This window comes from Mytilus edulis, chromosome 8 (genome assembly GCF_963676685.1).
Source record: "Mytilus edulis chromosome 8, xbMytEdul2.2, whole genome shotgun sequence".
Classification (NCBI taxonomy): Eukaryota; Metazoa; Mollusca; class Bivalvia; order Mytilida; family Mytilidae; genus Mytilus; species Mytilus edulis.
The window spans coordinates 30826132-30846720 of NC_092351.1; the positions used below are offsets into that span (position 1 = coordinate 30826132).

A 20589-nucleotide genomic window follows, 5' to 3' on the forward strand; every position below is an offset into this window, starting at 1 on the left:
TATAGTACTATTAAATATACTAGGAACAAATAATATGTATATTCCTGATACAAAACCATGAGTTAGAAAAGTTATGACAAATCATAACTTGGAACACTTTCGAAAACATATCTTACGACTATGACATGTCCTAAGACCATCATAAGACATGTCTTAGTCATAAGGTACTTTCACATTTTTAATACTTAAAATGACTTTATGTGCAGATTTGAGTGTTTATTTATGTAATATCACTGACAATAAGGGACCATATTTCAAATGAGGGTTCACCTCTTGAAAGAGGGTCTGAAAATTGAAGTTCCAGTCAAATTCTTGTTTTATTATAAATTTCCCAATTTGATAAAAATGACGCATATTCTCCCTATAAAAAGGGTACAGGTAGTTTCGAAAAAAGTAAGCAATATCACTGTAATGTTGTGTTTTGTTGTAAATGTTATATGTCTTTGAATACTGAGGAGATTAAATGTCCACGGTAGATAATACTTATGAAATATTATGATAGCCTTTCTTCAAATGTATTTACACGGATGTTTTTTACGGATCCTTGCGTATGGTACAAATTCATTAAAGCATGCGGATCCTTACGAATTTTTTTTAAAGGGGCAATTCAAGAATAAATGACCATTTACGGTTTATAACGAAATACTACAATGTATTTGCGTCAATAATCTAAGATTTGGTTCGCGTTTCCACGGATAAATAACGAGCAAGTTACGACACTTCAAGAGCTTTTTATGGATTGCGACCAGAATATTACGGAATCATTATGTTTCGATTCATCAATATTTTTACTTGTGAATTTCGACCTTTTAACGTGCTATTTATGTTAAGAATAGAAGTCAGATATTACCAAAAAGAAGATGTCCCAAGTTAGTTGTTCAGTGGTTGTCGTTTGTTTGTGTTACATATTTGTTTTCCGTTCATTTTTATATACATATATAAGGCCGTTAGTTTTCTCGCCGTTATGGATTACTATGCGGTATAGGCTTTGCTTATTGTTGAAGGCCGTACGCTGGCCTGTAGTTGTTTTCTTGTGTAAAGTTGTCTTATTGGCAATCATACCACATCTTCTTTTCTATATATAGTAGGATCCCATTGGCGGTCCACACGATTCCTCTTTATCTGTACATCATGTGCATCTACTTTGATGCGTTCTACAGGATCTCATGGGCGGTCTACATGATCCACCTTTATCTGTACCAGATCATGTATCTATACTATCGGGCGTTAAAATTTGGCATAAAATGAGCACAAATATGTCGTGATTGACAGAATGAAAGCATATCTGGAAAAAAAAGGGTTGACTTTTGATAGGCGCAATATATTTTGGCAGGGTAATCAGGGACGGTTCTATCCATTTAAAAAAAAGGGGGGGGGTCCAAACCCAGGACAAAAAGGGGGGTGGGTGTTCCAACTATATGTTAAATGCATTGATCGGCCAAGAGAAAAGCCAACCCCCGGACCCCCTCCCCTTTCCACAACTGAATCCGCCTATGGGGTTGAACTAGTAACAGTTTATTTGGTACACAACCCTCTATCTTATACTAAAGAGAAAATTATCAATAGTGTTAAAAACTAAAAATAAGACAAGTAAATAGGTAGAAGTAGTTCTGAAAAGACGCAATAGTAGGTAGCAGGCAGGCGGGCAATCGTCGATTCTAATTTTGAAAATTTTCATATGAGAATCGTGTAAAATTGTAAAAAGGGGACGAATTCGAAGTTAATTCGTTTTTTTGGTTGATTTTACCTTATCATTTCTCATTTGATCAATGATCTTTTGCGAAACGCTCCTTCTTTTCAAAAACTCCTTCATTTGTAATCGTTTCCCGCGTCTCGTGCAGCATCTAATGACATCATTCAAGTGACCACAGTTTTTATATACTTAAATATAATCTCTAAACAACTTGAAATTTCGACTTTTGAAAACTCGAAATATCGAGTTTTACTCAATTCAAAATTTCGAGGTTTTGAAGGTTGAAATTTCGTCTTTTACTAAACTCAAAATTTCGAGTCTGTATAAAGTCGAAATTTCGAGTTTTAAGAAAGTCAAAATTTCGACTTTTCAAAAAGTCAAAAATTCAAGTTTAAGTCAAAATTTCGAGATTTGAAAAGTCAAAATTTCAAGTTAAAGTCAAAATTTTGAGATTTAAAAAGTCAAAATTTCGACTTTGAAAAAAAAAGTCCACTGCCAATTTTATTTTTTCCATGTCCCTAATACGCTTCCGTACTTATCATTACCTTGACGCTGTAGTAAACAAATTCATATACGGGTCGGAATGGTAGTTTCACTGACTGGTCACTGTCTGATGTCTGTCGGACCGTATTCGGCATTTTGTGGATAATTTTTTTTCAGAATTTGTGTATGGTTTTCTGACTTGAACATATTTAAATAAAGCTTTCTTTGAGAAAAAAGAAATTGAATACGTGAACTTGATCCAACTTACATAATGTATGTGTCACCAAATGGTTGCTAAATTATTTTGCTTTGAATTTGAAATAATTTATTGTTAATAAAATAATGATAATGATAAATCATCTTTATTGAAAATATGTAATTGCTTTGTATTTTAGTTGTACATAGACAAATGTATATAGCTTAATGTACCATTTGAATTTACCTTTAATTCAAGGCTTGAGTATTTTATCTATTACTTGGGAGTGTACATGTACATGCACACCACTTGTCTTTGTGTTTTACACTCACAGTCTTAATCCTATATTGCAATTCCCTGTTTCGGCAAACTTGATACATATTAAAAACAATTTGCTCTGATCAATCACAAAAAAAGTTTCAACACTCAATTTTCTTCATACTCTGGATTCATTCATTTTATCTTTCATATCTTCACATTTTGTTTTCTATATGCCTTAAAACATTTCCGACACGTTCCGAGAATCGTGTTGCTTAGAATATCCGAATGGCTCATATCAAAACTCACCGATAGATATGACCCCCTCAGGGTGTTCATGCAACTGAGGGGTTCATGCAAAATGAATGTATTTAATATGAAATTCATAATTATATCGTATACAGAAGTGCACACGCTTACATTTCTCGTGTGCCTGGTAATTTAAACTGTACGTTTTACGACTATGTGAAAAATTAAGGACTTATTTCACATGTGATTTCTATGGCAAGAGACTATTTTGAGGAAATGTTAACTGAAATCCTCGCAATATACTAAATCCTTATATATATGTCCTTGAACTCAAAATAAGATAGGAACTTGTTGAGATGTTTTAAAACTAATTTTAAATCATTATGCATCGCTGCCTCTCTTCATCACATAAGCATATATATCCACTTCTCCTAAACCAAAAAGACACGTGTTTTGTGTCAAATGTATTTTTAAAAGGGAGTTAATCGGAAACGAACCCTTTGTTTTTTTAAAATGCGTATTTCATGTAATGGACACCTCAATCATATGTCTAGTATAATCTTCGTGATATTCTAATGAAGACAATTTGGATTGTTATGAATATAAATATAAAAATACGAAGATGTGGTACTATTGCCAACCAGACATAATGACACCAAAGGTAAAAATATAGGTTACCGTATTTCCTTCAACAATGATCTAAAACCTATACCACATAGTCAGCTTCAAAAGGCCTCGAAATGACAAAGGCAAACCAATTCAACCTAGATTCATGTACGATACAATGAATGAAAAACAAGTATGATATACAGAAATAAACAACGTGACTGTATAATACCTAAAGTGAGAATGTATAATTAATAAAGTTAAAAACATTTTAGTATGGCAGTTATCATTGACTTTGAACAGAATGTTGCAGAATTTTACATGTTTGCAGGTAATGAACCCTCGCCTCAATAATGGACAGTGGTGTAACAGCACAACACCTACATGTAAAAAAAATTGTAAAATTCAGTTGAATTTATCTTATATTCATAGCCTGCAATAAATCAAGCAAGAGCTACTTGTATCATGATTAAAATTCATCTTTTTAGTCTTTTTATGTTTTTTATCAAAAACTACAAAAAAAAATTCAAGCTCTCAATAAGCGAAATAATCAAAGCTACGCGTTTAGTTTAGCATTTTCAAAGCTAAAACAAATAACTGAACTATTAAATTTTAAAAGAATTTTAGAATTTCAACATTTTAATGATTTCAAGTTGGAAAAAATTTCCAAATTTCAAAACATTTAAAAAATTGGGATAATCAAACATAAAAAAAATAAAATATAGAATTGTTTGGTATTACAAATGAACACAGATCAGTTTTACGTTGACATTTCTTTCGTTATTTTGAAATCACACAAAAAAGTCATCTAAGGGAGATACCATTTGATTTTTAGGGGGGGGGGGGGGGGGGGGGGGGGGGCTAGGATGAAATTTGAAAAAAATAGGCAGGACAGGAGTTTTGAGTAAAAAAAAAGGCAGGATGAGACACTTGCAAAAAAAAAAAAAGTCAGGACGACAATTTAGGTAAAAAAAAGTCAGGATAAACAAAAAAAAATGCAGGACCGAACAGAGTGAAAAATAAAAAGGCAGGACAGAGATTACAGCTAAAAAAAAAAAATGCAGGACAAAATTTTTCATCCTAGCCCCCCCATAAAAATCAAATGGTAGCTCCCTAATTAACTTTTACGTGTTTAGTTAAAGTTTGTGTTATGTTATTTCATTTCTTAATCACACTACGGTACCCTGTATATCTTATTTGAACATTGTGTGTTCCTTCATTAAAATATTTATATGACATCTCGGTACCAGATACTAATTTAAAGCTCTCGCTCCACAACATGACCGCATGGATAATAAGTATCTATACCAAGAATTACCACAATCTCGAGAACTAGAAATGGCGTTTTCAATATAAATGTCGGAAGCAATAGAGTTAATTAATTTGTATTCTTAATTGTATTTATGTTCTTATATGATTCCAAAAGAAGATTCTGAATTTATTGTTTCCTTGCCCTTGAAGTTTGGTTCAAATCAGTTCGTCAAATGACACGATTTTTTTTAATTCAAAATATTCACCCTTTTCATGTATCACAGAACATGAAATAGTGACTTATTCATGCCACTCATTACATAGTAAGTGTCCCCCCCCCCCCCCCCCCCGAGAATCAAGTACATGTATTTGGGGTTCTGCATGATATTTGAAATAATGTGAATAATACATAGACGTTAATACATGCATATAATTAAGTGTTTTGAATGCAAATAGTATTATGGTCCATTGAATAATCTTCTTGTGCAAACAACTGTGTTTGTTGGTGATTTTATCAGATTAAAGGCAATCTGTTGCTTATCATAATATTTTCTTTATACGTAAAATTGATGAACTTCTTATGACAAGTTTACGAAGCAGTTCTGTGAAGTATAATGTAACTTCTAATGTTACACGAACATGATACAAGGGTCATGTGACTAAAGGTACTATGTTTCCTCATTGAGGTACTTTCAAAATGGTGGTTCGTTATTACTCAAACTAAAATTAAAATATATAAGATTACAATGGAAAATACTGTAAACGATTCAAGCATAACAGAAGTTTCAAGTTTGGAAGTGTCTTATAATTTTCAAAATAGTGAAACCTTAGATGTTACTGAACACGAGTGTTCGATTGAAGAAAGATCGGTCTTTGTGCAATCTAGTGAATAAACTTTGGCAAACAGTGTGGGTTCATTTAATGGAAGAAATTTTCAGGAGAGTGACTTAGAAACATCAAGTATTTGCGAAAACAGTATTGAAGAATTATCACTTATACAAGATAATGTGGAGAGAAGGCACATCCACATACCGTCGCCAATTGCTGAAAGCCGGATTTCCAGCAGTTTATGATTTTATTGATGATGAACCACCGCCACCCGTAAGAGCACCTGTTTTGTGCGAAGAAGATCTTTTTGAACGGAATTCGGATTCTAATAGTACAGATAATTTGTCCATCATTAGCTCAACACTGCCAACAAGTGGATCTTCCACACAGTCGGAACCATTTGGGCATTTGGAATATGAACATCCTAATTTCAAGACTAGTACACCAGTTTCAAAGGGACGTAGAGGTTCGTTGCATTACACAACGTCTATGATAATGAAAAAAGCAGGTTCTTTGGCCTTAAAGAAAGCTACGAAAAAAGTGTGGATGCGAAAGAATGTGTACTTTTAAAAAATTCTATGAAAGAAAAGTTATAAAGAAATTGAGAACATTATATTGGACTCTAGACACGGAAGAAAGAGAACAGTGGTTTTCCGGAAAATTTGAAGACTTTCAACCATCATCTGAAAGTACATGTAATCAAAGGTTTACTTTTCGTATAAATGGAAATGTGGTTTGTCAACAAGCATGGTTACAAGGACATGGTATAACAAAGAGTAGCTTTTACAGATACAGAACAAAATGGCAGAATAGTAATCTAACAAGAAACTCGAAAGCGGGCCAGTCTTTTAGTGAACAAAAGCAAGCAGCTATCCATTGGTTGGGAGAATACATTGCTCAACGTGGATAAAGGCCACCTCATCAACAAAAAGTCTGGTTGCCTTTTGGAATGCGGAAGAAAGAAATCTATATAGCATATAGAAACGAACAGATAATGGATTTCAATAATTTCATGTCTACAACATCTTTTTACGCCATTTGGAGGAAGTTTTATAGTCATGTTAAAATCAGATCAGTAAGTTTTGTTTATGATACATTTTGATTGAGATTAATTCATTTTCTCAAAATTCATCAATTCTAAAAAGCAGCACAATCAGTCATTATAAGTACACGTATGTTTTTGAGAAAAAAATAAATGACACGAACAAAATTCATAAATAATTATGTACTTATATATATCTTTATTCTCAACTGTCCATGTTTTTGAAAAAAATCTTATCATTTTAATCTTGTTCTTTTCTACGATGGAATAAGCTTTTATATGCAAAAGGTCTTCCGAGAATCAAATCTTTAGTTATGTAGTGTGTTCCTTACTTTCTGTCTCCGTATAATTTTTCCAAAAGACGACAGTACAAACATTTCTAGCTAAGAGACAATATATATCTATATAAATATAGAAACGTTTTTAGTGGTTAATTGTTTCTGTAATATTTTTAAACAGTGTGCATTTTATATAAAAAAAATATATTTATTTCAGACAAATGTTTTTACAAAGTGCACAACATGCGTAAAACTTGACAGAGCACTACAGCTTCAACTGAATCCGCAGAAAAGACAAGCTATTTTCAGAGAAAAACAAGCCCATCTTCATCGGATCATGTAAGTTATCGTATGTCTAAAGGCAATATTTTATTACTGTGTGTTCATTTTTTTTTAATCCTAAATGAAATTGGATAATTCATATAAAAGAAGAAGGATATATTTTGATTGCCAATAATGGGCCCAAAGGCATAAACATTACAGCATCAATAAATTTCATAATACAATACAAACAATGAAATAAAAAAAAAAGATTAATGAAAACTTATATTTTTGATTGTCATTTTGTTCAACACTTGCATTCGCTATTTTATTAAGAAATGTGGTATGATTGCCAATGAGTCAACACCTCGGCAAAGGTCACTGTACGACCTTCAACAATCAGCAAAATCCATACCCCATAAGAAAGCTATTAAATGCATCTAAAATGACAAATGTAAAAGAACTCAAACGAGAAAACTAACGGCCTGATTTATGTACAAAGCTATGAAAAAATAATATGATCGATAACCACTTAAGAACAGGCTCCTGACCTGAGACAGGCACATACAGAAAGTGGCGTGGTTAAACTGGCGCCTTATACTCCTCTTATTAACTCGTCAGATTGATGCAAAGCACAAAAAAGAACAAAAACGAAAGAAAAAAAGACACAGAACATTTTTGGTCATACTCGCTGTTAATGTTTCTAAGCACAGCTAATGTCTGTTTCATTACTTCAAGAATGGAGAAACTGGCATATTACCGTCGGAGAACGATATCTCGTAGGCGGCCTGACAGGTATCTCAGTTTGATAATTGATGGAATGGACAATACTAAGACCAGTTTACCACATTTTAAAGATAGAAAAGGAAAAGTAAGTAAAGCATGTTTGCTCTTCTTTTTTATATTTGCTGTTATAGAATTTGGAAATATCTTAGATAAGGGGATATTTATCCCTCATACAAAGCTCTGATTACCTGTCTGTATGTGATAAGACTTTTCGTTTGATATTATAAACAAATTAATGTTACATGTAAAATCGTCTACGTTTAAATGTAAGAAATTTTTTTACTAACTTTTTCCTCAATTTTTTTTTTAAGGCCGTGAGAGTTTTTACCTAGGAATATAAATTGATGCAAAACTCTTAAACAATGATAAAACACAACATTTTTCAAACCCTTTTAAAATAAAGGGCATGGACATTTTTACCTAGGAATAATAATGACAGGGACATGATTTCCTAGGAAAATTAGCCTGGGAATATGAGTTTTATTAAAAATCAAAATGCACATCTCTTAAATAATTATAGAACATTTGAAGTTCCATTGTTCATATGTAAATAATTTGATTCATAAATATTTTTATGATAAAAAAAGGACATGGCCGTTTTTATCTAGGAATACGATGAACTTGAATTCCTAGGAAAATTATTCTGGGGACATAAATTACTAGTCAGTTCTGTAACCATGGACTTTTTATACTAGTAATAATACAAGTGTTGGTATTTTTTTCGTATTATTATAAGTTGTAGTAATTTTAACAAAACAGAAGATCATCTGAATGTGTTATTTATATACTCATAGTTATTGTAGTATACATGTATATTATAAAAGCACGACAGGATATTAAAATGAGACAAAATTGTATGTTATTTTATTATGATTTTTCAACAAAGATATTTTTTTAAACTCGCCATGGTAAAAATTGATTGAAGGAAAACAATCATGTATTGTATTTTTATAATTTAGCTGAATTTTAATTGTCTTAGGTCAGAGAGAAAAGCATGTAAACATGTTTTTATTTTGCAGGACCTTGCTTCAACCATTCCAATGAAAACACACGTAACTGGTGCCATTAACCATGGCACACATCAAAAATTTGTTTTCACTGATATTTATCAGTATAAACATGATTCCAATCTGACGTTGAACATCTTGATGAAGTTACTGTGGAAGGCTTCAAAGGTAAATATTAATTTGTAACAGATGTTGACATACACTAAGTTTATTTGTGGATTGTAATTGACACAGTTTCCTCATACGGAGCACACCTCCTTTATTTATATAACAGGTCAAAATAATAGCACATCTTTTGTATTACATGTCAAAGTAATAGCTAATATGAATGTGTTATGTTGATCTTAAAAAAATAAAGTTAACTAATTTTCATTTCAAATATGAATGACATTGATATGATTATGCAAAACTGATAGTGTTAAGTAAAGAAAACTTGTTTTTAGTTTTGTTACGATCTTTTCTTAAAAATGAAACATATTGTTTTATATTTATACATATTTCTAAGGTACAATGTGCAAATGGGTACGATGTTTGAAATCTTATCTTAAAGGGGCATAACTACGATTTCGATAAAATATATATAAAAAAAAAAGTTTAAATATTATTTTAATTTCGTAGGTAGCAGTCAATTTTTTTAAATTTTGTCAAAATAATCTTTTTACCCTACGAAGAAAAAAATGCATTTGCACGTGCGTGTCTGTCTATTTATGTCAATCGGGTAGTATGACCATCGGCAGTTGCTATGGAAATTAAGATAGGCGTACGTACGCATCTTGTCTAAAATACCGAAGAAATGCCGATACATGTACATTATGATGAACCATTAATACATTGCTAATGGTTTCTTTTGGACTTTTTGTAATTTATACATACATTTGAATACGTGATAAAAAATAATATGAGCATTTGGGTCAAATAGATTCACGTCAATTTGACAGGTTTCATATCTAAATTATATAACTTAAAAGATATCTCATTTTTATTATCTTTTATATCTTACAAACTTTAGAATACATATTATTAAGTATATTACATTTATACTTATATAAAGTGCATAAGATATCGTACAAAGTTCATAAGCGTATATACATTGTATCATAAGATATCCTATAAAAAGTTGATATATAGGAAGATGTGGTATGAGTGCCAATGAGACAATTTTTCATCCAAATAACAATTTATTAAAGTAAACCATTATACATGTAGGTCAATGTACGGCATTATAATTAATACGGGAGTACCTTTATCTTATAAATATTTTTTATGTAACATATATATATAGATATACTTATATATTTTTGTTTAGATGTTAAGATATCATGTATAGTTTATAAGATATTTTATAAACAACATTAAATGATATATCTTAAATATTTTATGAAATATTTTATAAACCATAAATAAAGTACCATGTAAACTGTAATAGTCATCCCATGAACTATATACAATATCTTATAAACTAAATGAAATGTATTTCTAAGTTTGTTAGATATAGTTAGAATAAAGAAGGACACGGCTTGTCATAGTACATTGTTAAGATAAATATAAATACAATACAGTATTACAGTACATGCATGTACATTGTACTTCCGATAGTACATCAATAGTGAAACGTGATTCAAAATGATGTGATTTATTACTTTATTTCCATGTTTATTATAATATTATAATTTTGATTCTAGGGACGTCCATTACCTCCAGTATTGTACCTCCAGGCAGATAATTGCTTTAGGGAAAACAAAAACAAATTTATCCTTTCATTTCTAGAACTTCTGGTCCATCGTCGAGTTTTCTATGAGGTAAGCCAAATAAAATAATGCGTGCCCTAATGTAAAAGTTAGAAGTCATATTCTAAAGTGTTTCATATTGGCCTTTAAGAATACGTCATGTACTAAGTCCGTTACATCAATATGATTAAAAGAAGATACAAGATATACGTTGATAAGACTGTAACGGGGTGAATAGAAAAAGAAAGAAAGAAAAAAATACATATGTTCATTTCATGAAGATATTCTGTAAACGCTTTATAATAATTGTTTATTTGGTAGGACCTGGATCCGACTAGATTTTGAAAGTCGCGGTTGAGGCGGAATCCTGAGTATTTTTGAAAATGCTGTACAATTTTTATACATGATTCTATTGTCAAATCAACATGTATATAAACGTAAATCGTTTTTAATCATTGAATGACGAAATAGCTGCGAAAACTAATGGTTTTTTTTCCAATCCAAACAAACATACTGTCCAAATGTAATAACACGTTTCAGAAAAGCACGGGCGTACATGCATATATATATGAACAGAACTGACAAGACTTTAAAAAAATTACCAGAAGCATCCTTCTTATCAATTTCATAGATAAGTATCTCAATGTGAAAAAATCTCCAGTCTACCCACTCCTTCTATCTTAAATCTCTCTGCTGTACTGTTATATGGGTATACTTACTTATATGATTTTTTGTCTAATTGTTTAAATGTAAATATATTTCACTGATGTAATTGAATATTTGTAATATTTATATTCTATAAGCTGTATTGCTTACGAATAAAAGATTATTATTATTATTATTAAATAACTGATACATAAAACAGCACATACACTCTTTACGAATTTGGCTATACTTTTTGGACGTTTTGGATTATAGCTCTTCATGTTTTATATAAGCTTTGGATTTCAAATATTTTGGCCACGAGCATCACTGAAGAGACATGTATTGTCGAAATGCGCATCTGGTGCAACAAAATTGGTACCGTCGATTTTATTACTACCACTGGGTCGATGCCTCTGCTGGTGGACTATTAGTCCCCGAGGGTATCACCAGCCCAGTAGCCAGTACTTCGGTACTGGCATGAAAATACGGATTTTTTGTGTTATTAAAATTTGCTGTTACAAAATATTAGAAATTATTATAAATTAAGGAATGTATCTCCCTCATGCAAAGCTCTGATTCCTTTCACGAATTTGGCTATACTTTTTGGACATTTTGGATTATAGCTCTTCATGTTTTATATAAGCTTTGGATTTCAAATATTTTGGCCACGAGCATCACTGAAGAGACATGTATTGTCGAAATGCGCATCTGGTGCAACAAAATTGGTACCGTCGATTTTATTACTACCACTGGGTCGATGCCTCTGCTGGTGGACTATTAGTCCCCGAGGGTATCACCAGCCCAGTAGCCAGTACTTCGGTACTGGCATGAAAATACGGATTTTTTGTGTTATTAAAATTTGCTGTTACAAAATATTAGAAATTATTATAAATTAAGGAATGTATCTCCCTCATGCAAAGCTCTGATTCCTTTCACGAATTTGGCTATACTTTTTGGACATTTTGGATTATATCTCTTCATGTTTTATATAAGCTTTGGATTTCAAATATTTTGGCCACGAGCATCACTGAAGAGACATGTATTGTCGAAATGCGCATCTGGTGCAACAAAATTGGTACCGTCGATTTTATTACTACCACTGGGTCGATGCCTCTGCTGGTGGACTATTAGTCCCCGAGGGTATCACCAGCCCAGTAGCCAGTACTTCGGTACTGGCATGAAAATACGGATTTTTTGTGTTATTAAAATTTGCTGTTACAAAATATTAGAAATTATTATAAATTATGGAATGTATCTCCCTCATGCAAAGCTCTGATTCCTTTCACGAATTTGGCTATTCTTTTTGGACATTTTGGATTATAGCTCTTCATGTTTTATATAAGCTTTGGATTTCAAATATTTTGGCCACGAGCATCACTGAAGAGACATGTATTGTCGAAATGCGCATCTGGTGCAACAAAATTGGTACCGTCGATTTTATTACTACCACTGGGTCGATGCCTCTGCTGGTGGACTATTAGTCCCCGAGGGTATCACCAGCCCATTAGCCAGTACTTCGGTACTGGCATGAAAATACGGATTTTTTGTGTTATTAAAATTTGCTGTTACAAAATATTAGAAATTATTATAAATTAAGGAATGTATCTCCCTCATGCAAAGCTCTGATTCCTTTCACGAATTTGGCTATTCTTTTTGGACATTTTGGATTATAGCTCTTCATGTTTTATATAAGCTTTGGATTTCAAATATTTTGGCCACGAGCATCACTGAAGATACATGTATTGTCGAAATGCGCATCTGGTGCAACAAAATTGGTACCGTCGATTTTATTTTTTTAGTATTTATTTATGATATTAAAACCATGGAAAGAATTAATACTGTAATAGTGTAAAAAAATACTTTGTAGATTCAGTTGTCCTTTCTGTATGTTGGTCATACCCATGAAGACATTGACCAAATATTTAGTGTATTTTCCGATAGACTGAGGCACACGGATGCCACAACTGTTCCTGAACTACATCAAAATTTGTATAATGCACAGGAACTGCATGGGTGCTATAATGTGAGCGGTTGGCTAGACCCATGTATAGCTGGAGTTAAAAGCCATTCCAAGTCAAATATTTTTAGATACAGATATGATGAGGCAAACAAGTCAGTGAATGTATACTATCGAAAAAATTCAGAACAACCATGGAAAACTCTCCGAAGAGGATTTTTTAAAGTGAGACCAAATGGGTTACCATTGCTACCAAATTCAAATCCACCAGTACTGATGGTCTCTTTTCACCTTTTAGACATGGATGTTTTAAAAAAGGGCAATTCTATCTGGTCAACGTATTTGACGCAAGAAGCCAGATTATGGTGGACGAATAAACTGTCTTTTATACAGAATATGCAGAGTAACAAATACCAACTGACACAATATTCCAGAAAGGATGTATTTGGCGACTAAATTCGTTCAAGCCATATAACAAAAATGCACTTGAAGATTCTGTGGATGGCACTGATCCCGTGCCATCCGATGTAAGACAGCTTCTAGCGGGCGAACAGGAAACACCGGAGGTAAGTCATCTATGTGTTGCATCATATGACCAATTCAACAGCGTTTATGACAAAATAGGTGTTCTTATCCAATCAATACAAAATACAAAAGGGAATATTTGTCAATATTTTAATGCAATAACAATATAAGTTATAAAAAATATATACACAATCTCAATGGGTTGGTTGTACATGTAAATAAAATGAACAAAACAACGGCCTGTATACATGCATGACATATAACATGAATAATAATATGATATCACACTTTGTATTCTGTTTGAAATTGATTGTTTTTATTTAAAAGGTGAAATAAGTAGTAATTGCCTTTTTCGTCCATTCTCGATCTAAGTTAAGTCAATACCCATCAAAGCTTAGAATAAAATCAAGAAGGCGAAGAAAGAAAATAGTGCATGCTTGTGTATTCGTATCTGTATTATCACATTTAAATATAAATTAAATATTGACATGATAGAAAATACGAATCATTTCTTCTTTTGAATATGTCGTCAAGCTCAATTTTGCACATTTTTATTTGTTTTTACCAGAATAATTTCAAAAAATAAAACAAAATGATCTGCTAACCAATTAATACTATCCATCAGAATAACACGTAAATCTGTATATATAGTGAGGCATGCTTAACGTCCAGTGGCAATTATTACGTGCATACTGAGGACGAGAAAATCTTAAAAAAATATACAATAGGTATATGTTATATGAGTAAGCACGACATGTATAGGTCGGAAAATTTAAACCAACTCTTGAAAACTATAGTAGATAGACCAGAAAGTTGACTTTCAACAGACCTCTGAAAGAGTGGTTGTGATGGTCAAAAAGTTGCATATATATCGGGTATATGATCGGGTTATTGAATTTCATGTTCCTAAAGGCATTGTAATTATGCACCGTTCTAAATTTTTTTTTATTCAAATTGATATATAGATAAAGATTCAATTTTAGACAGTTTTACTGTTAAGCGGTTTCTTAAGTTTCTCAGACAGTAATATACAATGCAAGTCATTGCAGAACGCAACATCTGCAAATATTGTGATAACATTTTGTCAAAAAAATAACATTTATTTTTTCAGATTATTGTCAATAATTGATGATGAGGGCACGTACACACGATCTGAAGAAATCAGTATTGATGGACCTTTTAATCCAGATATGGAAACCAGTCTTGAGGAACTTTATTATCCATCTTCTAACATATGTGTTGTGACACTTTTTTTTATTCATAAAACATTGCAGAAAATAAAAGTAAAATATCAAAATCTGGCATCAATCGTACTTGGATTGACGGCAGAGCTTAACGATTACTATCGGCAATTATTTCTAACGTGCAGTTGTCAAACAGATACAATATTGTATAACGATGTATAATATTTCATTTCTCTTCTCTTCGTTTTGTTTGTTTTTGTTTTTATCATGTTATTTGATTGGTCTCCGTTAAATTATACACAATAATCCTATCAGATTAACTTATTAATATCAAAGCAAACATGATTTACACATTGTTATGTTTACACACAAAATACAAGATATAAATATTTAATCTTTATTTCAAAATAGCGTTCATAATGATCAAGCAATAAAATATGTACTTATATAAAACAATGAATTTATTTGTTTTTTTTTTCTAATATTTTGCATGCATAAAACGTGGAATCATACAGAATATAGGTTAAATATTGGAGCGTGTGGCATAGTTGATCTAGTTAAAATACATTTGAGAAAGTTTGAATTTTCAAGCATAAAAGGTTATTCATCTTTTTCTTTATTAAATGTTCTATGAAAGTATAATCTTTCTTTTTTTGTCAATGGCCCTTACTACTTATTATTATATTCCTAATTGGAGATGAGGATGAGATGGAGATTGGAGATAATATAAAAATATATTCTATTGTTTTGATAGTCATTGAGACCCTTTTAACCCGAGCAACACGACAGGTGCCACATGCGGAATAGATCTGCGTATCCTTCCGGTGCACCTGAGATACCTCCTGTTTTTGATGGGGTTCATTTTACTAAGTATATATGAACTTCATTTATTTTCTTGTTTTTACCACTTAGAAGTGATACATTTGAATGTGTTGTTGTCCGTCTCAGGGGCTATTACATTTTGGTTGCATGTTTTCTTGAGAACTTCACTCAATCCATCAAGATGCTATACACTGTCATGCTTTAATAGATTTAATGTTCAAAGTTCAACTTTTGCGACTTTTTAGTGTACTCAATTCGTATCTGTGGACCGAAGGAAGCAATACATACCTCAGATAGTCTTATATTAGTCCTTATTTTTTCAAATCTTTCCATGTTTTTTTAAAACGAAAAATAGATATAAGAGTATCGATACTCTCATCATACACAAGGTAGAAACATGTGTTACAAGAGTATCGATACTCTCATCATACTCAAGGTAGAAACATGTGTTAAAAGAGTATCGATACTCTCAATATGCTCATGGTAGAAACCTATTTAAAAGAGTATTGATACTCGAAAAGTAGAAAGCTGTTTAAAAGAGTATCGATACTCTCGGGGTGGATACCTATTTCAAAGAGTATCGATACTCTCAATATACTCATGGTATAAAACTTATTTAAAAGAGTATCGATACTCTCGAGGTGGATAACTGGTTAAAAGAGTAGCGATACTCTCAAGGTAGAAAAACTTTTAAAAGCATATGGATTCTCTCAAGTTAGAAACCTATTTCCAAAAGTATCAATACTATCATTATGCTCATTGTAGAAACCTGTTTTGAAGAATTTCGAATCTCTAAAAGTAGAAAACAGTTTCAACGAGTATCGATACTCTGTCAGAAAAAAACTCTAGTCTAGATGCTAAAAAATGGTTCTAGAAAAAAAAATCAACGGAGTTTTCTAACGTTGGAGGTAGGTACCGCTTTATTGAGTATTGCTACTCTTAAAAGATGAGAGCAATATTGATATTCTTTAGTAAAAAGAGCTATAACTAGAGTAGTAATACTTTGTGGTATTATAAATGTTACTCATAGTACTAGACCGTACTTTTGAAGTCAAGAAATAAAAGAACCGCATACAACAAAGAGTGTCAATACTCTTTAGATAAGACTGTTATAGAAGTAAACGTACCAAATAATGTGGAGAAAATCTGTTTTATACAAATTGAAGTAACTATATTTGAGTATCAAAACTCTTTTACAAATAAAATGAGAAGAATCTGACGAATTTTATAGAATTGATGATTATTTTTGTATTTAATGTCTCGGTTGTACAAATTAATGTACATATTCTTCATGTAAAAAGTTAATATAAAAACTGGGCCAAAATGGGAATTATTTATTTTCCCTTTTTTATTTTTAACGTGTTAAAGGTAAATGTCAAAAAGAACAAAACTATTTATATGAGCATATCATTGAAAACTTACTGATCCAGTAAGATACATCTAAACCATCAAATATCTTTTCCTATCATTAATCTAAGTGGTTGAGAGCACTGAATGCTAAACATGGTCAAGATAGCTATAAATATTGAATACTGGTAACGTTGGATAATGCAGAGTTATTTCTCTTTGTCTGTTAAACTGTAAACAGAACAGACAGATTCATGTTCCTATCTCTACCTGTTGTTCATTGGTTGTCGTTGGTTTTTTTTTTTATCAAGATTAGACTGTTTGTTTTCCTGTTTGAATTGTTTTACACAAGTAATTTTTAGGGCTCTTTTAAGTTTATAGCTTGCTGTTTGGTGTGAGCTTAGGTTCCTCTATGTTCAAGGCTGTAGTCTGACCTATAGCGGTTTACTTTTTAATAATTGTGACTTGGATGGAGAGTTTTCTCATTATCTTCTAATATCTAAATCAACTACCAGGCCCATAGCCAGGAATTTTCAAGGGGGGGGGGGGGTTATTTGGACTCATGAACTCGACTTTAACAGTTTGAACAATGTTTGAACCCCCCCGGCTAAGGGTATGACTTCTCCTTGTAACTGTGTACTAAATATTGTATACTTACCACATATTTATCACATTCACACATGTTTTGATCCCGTTATCTTCTATATAATACAACACGGTCGTCTTATTGGTTTAAAAGGATTGTCTCTAATAGGAAATAGGAAAGGATCCTGTACAGCGTGCTTCTCACAGTATTGCACGAGTTCTGGTATCGTTGATGACAACTTTGACCTTTGTACACCAAGATGTGTATTCAGTAGTGTAACTTGATTCCGTAAATCTTTGGTGCGTTTGTCTTCCCACTGCGCTGGTTGGCGATAGACATTCATTTTGTTTATTTCTGTGAGATAGAAATACAAAATATCTGTATAGGATATGTTAGATATATACACCAAATAAAATGTGTCACATAAACATGTACATTTTGTATTATACAAGAGGGGTATAATACAAAGAAAATGCACTGTCATGACTTATAACTCATGGTTAAAATTAGGAATGAAATTCAGGTGTGCTAATCTATGTGCAATCTTTACATAGCTGGACTCTGATATTTTATTTCACATATATATATATATATATATAACATGTATAAGATAATAAGGACTATTGTTTAAGTCTATAGCTACTGATAAGGAATCTATTGAATTTTTATCATTTTTTTCTTCTTCAAAAACTAGCTACTTTTCACACCTTCAACAGTACATGAACTTGCGATCCTTGGTAAAACTTGAGTCATTTATTTTTTCAGCATGTAGTAGAAACAAAGGCATTATTTTATTGCCCTAATAGACAACTTTTGAGTTCAATGCAAATCCGTCAAAAAGTTTGGTTTTAGTGAACATCATTTGTGCGTTTAGGGGCATCATCACTTCCGTTTCCTTGTTGAGTGATCAGAGGAAAAAATGATAATGCTATATTGCACGAATTATTCAGCAAATTAAATTCTTATACGGTAATTGATATTCAGCACTGCTATCATAAGGGAAATGTGATAAGGTACCTATGGAATAAATATTATTTCCAGTTTATCCTGCACAATGACGATCACTAAGACGCTTGATTAATGTTAATAGTGCAGGGATACAGGCGATCCCCTCTAACTGGTAAATAACATCATAAAGGCGCACAGAATTGACAAGTTTTTTTTCATTGATGGACAAATTCGAACGTGGTCTATTTGTCTCCGTTACTTTCCAAATATACAATATTATTCAAGTGGTGACCTTGAATGGCTTGATCAAATATTTATTGGAATTTAAACAATTACAAAATATAATTAATGCAGCTGGTATTCCAACAAAATTTCTTTTAATCAATTAAAATTTAGATCTGTGCATGTACAAACCTTCTATGCAAGGACGAATCACAATTCCTTTCTAATCTTCAAGTTCAATTCACTGCTTGATTTGTCCTATAAAATAAAATAATATGCCTTTATAATGACAACATCTGTTCATGACAAGGTTTTATTACATAGATCAACAGCTCATGTTGATGTCCAGTGTTCATTGTATATCATATTATATTGTTATTAATAAGTAAGAATTAAAAGGTTTCTATAAATGTAGGCTTATGTACTAAAATGTCAGTAATCTAGCTTTGTATTTGTTAAAAACAAATCAATATTTATTTCTATCTGTTTTTATAAGAGCATCAATTATGTACACTTGTCACAGTTTCTGCCTGTACATGTTTAATGTTTCTCTGTATAATCTACTAGACTACTTTAATACATGTTGTACTTAAATTTCAAATAACTTCATCATGTTCATTAGATATAGGCAGTATCAAAAATCCAAATGAATGAAATAACTGATGGAAAGGATTGAGAGATTTTTGTGCTGAATTACAAATCATTGATTCACATTTCAGTCTTACATGTATAGTTGAGAATTGTTTTACATTTGGCATTTCAGGGCCTTTCATAGCTGACTAAATGGTATGGGCTTAGCACATTGTTGAAGCCCGTATGGTGACATGTCACATATAGCTGTAAATTTTTGTGTGAAAAGTTGTCTCATTGACAATCATACCTGCACATCTTTTTTTATATTAAATAGAAAAGTCCATGACTACTGCATTGTACCCCCCCCCCCCCCCTATCTTCTTATCTTGGTCATGTCTGCATCCTTGGTTGGCAGGAGGGGTCATCAGACACATTTTTAAAACTTAATGTCTCAATGCATGATGACTTCCATGACTTAGGTCAAGTTTGGTTTCAGAGGAGAATATTTTTGTATAAGTTTGCAGATGACGAACGACATGCCATGAGAAAAAAGTAAAATCACAAAAATACTGAACTTAGAGGAAAATCAATTCGGAAAGTCCATAATCACATGGCAAAATCAAATAACAAAACGCATCAAAAACGAATGGACAAGAACTGTCATAATCCTGACTTCGTAAAGGCATTTTCAAATGTAGAAAATAGTGGATTAAACCACTTAAAAAAAAGCTCACTTCAGGTGGAAGGGCCCATTGAGCTAAAAAAAAATACTTCCAAATGTTTGCTCCGGGATTCGTTTTTTTTTTTATGAGAGCACTTCTGCTCCAGTTTTAATCAAATTCCAAAATGGGTGACAAAGATTTTGTTTTCAAACTTTTACATGAGAATGTATCTTAATTTTTCATTCCCCCCTTTTCACAAATATCAGAAGAATGGGTCACCACCCCCCTTTTTTTATTATTTAATGTATTATCAATAAATTCTTGAATACAAGTTTTGATATGTACACACAATGTAGCATGCTTAAACTGTGTAATTGTTTTAATCTTTGTAATCTTCTCAGGAGGTAGATACTAAAGAAACAAAAAAATATCACATACCCTTTTATTGTAGAA

At 31.9% G+C, this 20589-nt stretch overlaps 1 protein-coding gene and 1 long non-coding RNA gene across 2 annotated transcripts in view; one reads left to right on the forward strand and one right to left on the reverse strand.

Annotated features, from left to right (window-relative positions):
* The window catches only part of LOC139485370 (uncharacterized), a 56232-nt gene that overhangs the window by 19912 nt on the left and 15731 nt on the right, over positions 1–20589 (reverse strand). The window contains exons 2-3 of the long non-coding RNA XR_011655304.1: positions 19094–19159; positions 17804–18085 (exon numbers count right to left, since the gene is read on the reverse strand). This is a non-coding gene — a long non-coding RNA (uncharacterized lncRNA). The remainder of the gene's footprint in view (positions 1–17803; positions 18086–19093; positions 19160–20589) is intronic.
* Positions 4916–15615, forward strand: LOC139485368 (uncharacterized). The gene is made up of 7 exons (XM_071269805.1): positions 4916–6639; positions 7102–7223; positions 7884–8016; positions 8951–9106; positions 10621–10737; positions 13178–13833; positions 14904–15615. The coding sequence occupies exons 1-6, from the start codon at positions 6514–6516 to the stop codon at positions 13721–13723; spliced, it is 1200 nt and encodes a 399-aa protein (XP_071125906.1). The 5' UTR covers positions 4916–6513; the 3' UTR covers positions 13724–13833; positions 14904–15615.

Coding starts and splice junctions, on each gene's coding strand:
- LOC139485368 (XM_071269805.1), top strand. CDS start 6,514: ATGCGGAAGAAAGAAATCTATATAGCATATAGAAACGAACAGATAATG. Junction 8,017..8,950: donor TTAAAGATAGAAAAGGAAAA/GTAAGTAAAGCA, acceptor TTTATTTTGCAG/GACCTTGCTTCAACCATTCC. Junction 9,107..10,620: donor TACTGTGGAAGGCTTCAAAG/GTAAATATTAAT, acceptor TTTTGATTCTAG/GGACGTCCATTACCTCCAGT.